The sequence below is a fragment of the Astatotilapia calliptera genome, chromosome 5, assembly GCF_900246225.1.
Source record: "Astatotilapia calliptera chromosome 5, fAstCal1.2, whole genome shotgun sequence".
Classification (NCBI taxonomy): domain Eukaryota; kingdom Metazoa; phylum Chordata; class Actinopteri; order Cichliformes; family Cichlidae; genus Astatotilapia; species Astatotilapia calliptera.
Genome location: NC_039306.1, coordinates 10,517,678 through 10,523,311, shown reverse-complemented (window position 1 = coordinate 10,523,311; position 5,634 = coordinate 10,517,678). Strand labels below are relative to the sequence as shown.

Genomic DNA, 5,634 nt, shown 5'->3' with positions numbered 1-5,634 from the left:
TGGGAAACCTGAATCAGAGTAAGACTCACACATTCATATGGAGATGCTGTAGTATAAATAGGAGGGATGAAGCCAGCAGAGATCGGTGCTATCTACAGAGACTTCTAGAGCACAGAAATCCAAGCATGGCACCTAAAGTCACTGCAGCAATGACCAGTACCCCAGAGCATCTGACAATGACTCACAAGGTAAGTGGAACATAGAATTTACATAATATTCACAGCATGCCAGTAATCATGAAAGCTTGTGTTCTGTTAAGGCTAACTTCATCCTCCCAAATGATGTTATTAATGACTTTGTTCTTTTTTCTGCAGCTCAGAAAGCCTCTGGTGGAGAAGTTACGCAGAGAGCGAATCAACACCTGCATTGAGCAGCTCAAGTCTCTCCTGGGTCCAGAGTTCCTCAAACAGCAGCCAGACTCCAACCTGGAGAAGGCAGACATCCTGGAGATGACCGTTTGCTTCCTGACACAGCTACAGCTGCAGAACCAGCAGCAGAGAAACCTGCTGAACAGCTTCAGCAAGCTGCAGACAGCTTCTGATGAAAATCTGAGAGAGGATGACCTCTTTCCTCTGAGTTCCACAGTCCAGACAAGCACCACGAAAGACAACAGCGCCCTGTGGAGGCCGTGGTAGAGACTCACATAAAGTAGTCCCTAATACAACGGTTTAAAAGACCATATTGGTCAAAGATTACTGGACTGAATTCCTTGAAATTCTTTGTACTTTTTCTTCTGTAGTTACAGAAGTCTTTACTTTGTGTGCTTAATGTGTAATTTCCTGGTAAATGACACCAGTACTGTTTTTCATGTTAAGAAAGAAAACATCTTGCCATGTATGTTGCATGAATCAAATTGATTGCATCAGCAATGATTATTATTTCTTTATTATTATTATTATTTACATTTTTATGTAGATGTTATTATTACATTGTGATTAGAACCTTTGATCTGTTTTAAGGTCACTTTTTATTTTGTTTAGTAATTTGGCGTTTTGTCTTTCATAAAGACAGCTGTTCCTTTACTCGCTTTGAGTACAGTGTTTCTTGTAGTCATTTACAAGTTATTGCTGTGATGTATCATCACCTGCTGTTTGAAGATTTATACTTTATGCGCCTCACTTTGTCTCATTGAATAAACAAACACTGCCAGATGGAAACGATGTCTCCTGATATCTTTGGGTATTTTTTAAGGGCATTTGATCATTTTTGAGTAGAAGCTGAAGTTTCACTCTGCACGTTTAATCTAACTCTCTGCTTTCAAGACGCTTTATGGTCAACCTTTCAAAGAGAAGAAGCAGTTTCTGATAGGTTACAGCTTTTGGAACTTTTGAATTCATTTTCAGATCTCTTTTACTTATTTGTAGTTTATATTTTTTATTTAAATGAGATACAGTTAACATGACAATTCAAAAGTCTACATCAAGAAACACCATCATTCCTATGGAGTATTATCTATGCAAGGTTTTATGCTTGTACCAAAGAAAAGTTAAGATAAAAAGCTGGTTTACAGTGTTTTGTTTTTTCAAAAAAGCTAAACTTTTGTTGTCCATGTGTCCATGTGAACTGTAGACTCAGGGTCTTGGTCTTAACTGAGAGGTGGGGCCCTCAGTCCGACAGGTGTGGTCTTCTGCTGCTGTAGCTCATTTTTTTTTCAAGGTTTAACAAAGATGCTCTTCTGCATAACTTGGTAGTTATAATAATTGGTTTCCCCTCCTCTCAGCTCCTCTGAGGAACACAGATTAACACACAAGGGATCTGAGAGGTGCACAGAAGTGAGCTACACAATTTGCAGAAGGGGCAATTTGAGATAGGAGACTTAAAGGTACAGTAGTGGCAGAGGAGAATGTAGCATCTGATGGTATCCTGTAGGATGGCTTTGGAAGTGATGCTACATAAAACAGCGCTCACTTCAAGAAAAATAAGTGATGATAGAGGCAAAAATTAAACAGTGTAAGTTGAAGAACATTGTCCATAGTTTTTGTGGAATGAGTAAGTACAGGAAAGTATTCAAAGGTTAAGGCGATTAGGGACATAAATAGACATGGGAAGAACAAGTGAAGAGCGTGTGTTGACAAAATAGAAGGAGCACTTTGAGGAGCGGATGAATGAAGTAAATGAGAGAAAGAGAGAGGCAGAGAGATGGAGAATAGTTAGTGAAGAGGAAAGTTCAGAGAATTAATAAGGAGGAAATGAAGGCAGCTAAAAAAAGTATGGAGATTGAAAAGCCGGTTGGTCCAGATGACTGGATGCCTGGAGAATGGAGAAGTGTACTGGTACAAATTTTCAAGGACAAAGTGAAAAAAAGGTTAAAACGAAGATTAAACCAAGGTTAAAAGCAAAGGAGAGCAGCAGAGATGATTCATGTGGATTCATTCATGTAGAGAAAGAGCACCGCAGATACAGTATAATGCTTGCTTTGTGAGTGCTGGGGTTGCACTGTCTTTGTGGATCTAGAGAAAGCATATGATAGGGAGCCAAGAGAGGAACTACAAATGAGAAAGTAGTTGTAGCATATATTTGAGGCTGGTGATGGACATTTATGAGGACAGGAAGACAGACATGTAGTATGCAGCAGGTGAGAGAAAAAGGTTCAAGATGGGGATGGGATTACATCAGGGATCAGCTCTGAACCCCTTCTTGTTTGCAGTGGTGATGGACAGGTTGACAGACGAGGTCAGGCAGGAGTCTCCCAAGTGGCCACATGAGAAACTGGGTCTGTTATGGAGGCTCCCACCAATATGTTTATAAAGAGATTAAATTAATATTGAGCAGAGCTGAGTTCATCTTATTGGGGTGGCCCTCCAGAGTCCTATTAGACAAAGTATAAAAGTTTAACTTTTATACTTTGTCTAACTTTACCTTCACACAACCAATATATAAATGCCATGAAATGTGGAGGGACCCATTCGGTAGTTCTGTCAACTGGGCTCCTTCTGTCTTTCAGGTACTGGGGTACTGCATGTCTACTTTTTGGTACTTTTTCTTTTTTTGATAAATAGCAAGCGTATTATTCTGTCAGTATTGAGCAAAATCACTTCCAGCACTTTGTTGAAATAACATGTAAATAGATAGATAGTTACCCTGAGAAGGTATACCTAGTAAAGTATCTGGCGAGAGTATCCACGTGGGCACACCAACTAGTTAAAAATCAGTAGCCACTTTCAGTCTTACAATACTACTATTGTAGTCTGTCAAAAGAACATTTTACTATAAAACCTTTGAGAAATGTCTGTTTTCTGTTTCTTTAATGACTGATGTAATGTCTTTTTATCTTTATGTTGTGCTTTTAAATACAGTGAGCACCCTAAAAAAATGCAAAACTGACATATAACCAGGCTCAAGTGGGTATACATTCTCTGCTTATCTCCTCTCCATCTGTCTGTGCTGTCTGTGTAGGGGCTCAGGTTTCTCATTTCCCTGCCTCTGAGCCCCCCACAGCTCCATGCACAAGGCCGAACGTGCCCCAGTCACACGCCCTCCTCTTTCTCTGCTGCTGGGAGCCACAGCGACACACGGCTTCCCACACTTCTGTATGCAGCCTGCTCAGCAGCACACACAATAGAAGTGTGTCTGCTCTAACAAAGCCTCGGGACCATTCTCAGGCAGGGAAAGCACAGAGGCCCACTTCACAACCATCTGGTTTTGCTATAACTGGCTGCTGAGAAAAAGAGACTGAGAAAATATTAAACATTAAAAATATTAATAATGCTTTTACCTCATTTTGAAAGTTATTTAATATTATTCATTTGAGTTGTCTTTTTTATCATTTGAAATAATTAAAGACAGAAACAGTGGTGCTATTTGAGAATAAAAAGCCACGTATTTAAAAAATGTTGTAGTGAGTATTTGCTGTTGCAGTTGAGATGTTAATAATATGTTAGTAATGAGTTTTATCATCCACACAGCACATTTTACAGTCTTTTTAGTGTCGATTAGATTTGTGTCGTTGAAGTGTCTGTCCTATGTCCCATCATGGTCCATGTGCATAGTCTAAGCTTCACAGAAGGAAACAAAATTTTCCCGTGTCCACTTCAGGAAGAGCATTTTCCCACTGATCTCTCTTATGTATGGCATACAGATAAAGCATCCCACCTGTTCTCTATGACAGCCATTAAATGTGCTCTATTGTCCTGAGCTCTGAGGCCCCTGATTGGCCAGAAAGCAGTGAAAGCGCAAGATGAGCAGCATAAATAAGGAGCAGGCACACAGAAGTAAACAGAGACGTCGTCTGAACCTTTGCAAGCAAGACCAGAACTTCCCACAAGAAAAAACAGACCTCGTCATGGCTCTCTACGCAGATCTCACTCTTCAAGACACCATGAAGGAGCAACTGTTTAGGTGAGCTGAAGTTCTGTTTCTCTATTCCTAGTACGAGCTGTTCACCAGAAATGTACTTTTCACCAAAAGGACAAATATGTTAACATTGTTGTGACTTTTCTTTCAGATGTAAACTTCACATGCTGGAGAAGAAATGCAGCACCGGAGTGGAGAAGCTAAAGGCTCTGATTGCAGAACATCTGCAGAATGGTCTCCCTCTCTCAGACTTACTGGAGAAAACAAAGTCATTGCTCACGTTAAGAAAAGCCCTGCTGACACACAACGGCTACTCCAAATATTCAAGGGACATTTTACGCCTGTTTCCCGATGCAGAGGATGACGTGGCTCCACTGTGCTTTTAAGAACAAAACACGAACTACAAAAAGTCATCGAAACTGGATTCAAACCACCGCATTTTTAATGGCAGTGATGCAAGCTGGATCTCTGTGTTAAAAATCTACTGACTGTTAAAAGATGCATTATTTGCATTACGACAAGGAGACTCTCAAGGGCACCTGCGGCACATTTCAACCATTTTACTGAGTATTTCTTTTTTTAAAAGGAAACATTTATTTTAGCTCATACGATATGATTTCAGTCGAGCTTTAACAGGAGCCTGTGAAAGATAACTGAATTCAGGGTCAAAAGTGGTTGTTGACTGTGCAGAAGATGTGTTTTGCTGCTATTTGTGGGATTTATGTTTCTTGTGGTTGTCAGATTTTTATGTGAAGGCCACAGAAGAAAAATCCAGCCTCGAAACTATGCAACAATTAGTTGTTGTTTGTGTAATTACTATTTTTTTTTCACCAGAATTTTAGCGGTATAATTTTTACATTTTATACCAACAGTAACACTGTGTGATTATATTTTTGCATATGTATTTTGCTGCCTTGTTTCAAGGTATATTTGATAAAATCCTTTAATACAAACCTTTCTTTTGAAAGGAGATTCATCTCTGTTTATGCTGTGTATGCATATTTTGTTTATTCATCAGTTTCGTTTTTATTCATCCAAAGTGGATTTTAATTTGTTTTTATGTTGTTGTTTTTTTGCATATTTCAAGAAAATAAATATGTGAAGATCAAATTCTTGTCATGTGACTTTATTTGAATTAATTTGGGAGAATCAAACTATTTAAATATATTGTGTTGATTCAAGAAACTTTATTATAATTTTATTAAATGTATTATATTTTCACACTCCCTTGAGTGGAAATTTTAAACACCATGTTTCATGAGAAAGGCTTGATCAGTGTGAAAAGATGCTAATCATAGACTATGATAATGTCTGAATTTGATGACATAGAGCAAGGGTTCC

The 5,634-nt window shown here is 38.8% G+C and overlaps 1 protein-coding gene across 1 annotated transcript; it reads left to right on the top strand.

The window, feature by feature from the left end:
- Positions 1 to 681, top strand: LOC113021651 (transcription factor HES-5-like). The gene is made up of 2 exons (XM_026166352.1): positions 1 to 188; positions 315 to 681. Exons 1-2 carry the CDS (start codon positions 126 to 128, stop codon positions 633 to 635), a joined length of 384 nt encoding a protein of 127 aa, XP_026022137.1. The 5' UTR covers positions 1 to 125; the 3' UTR covers positions 636 to 681.
- Positions 682 to 5,634: the final 4,953 nt, after the last annotated feature.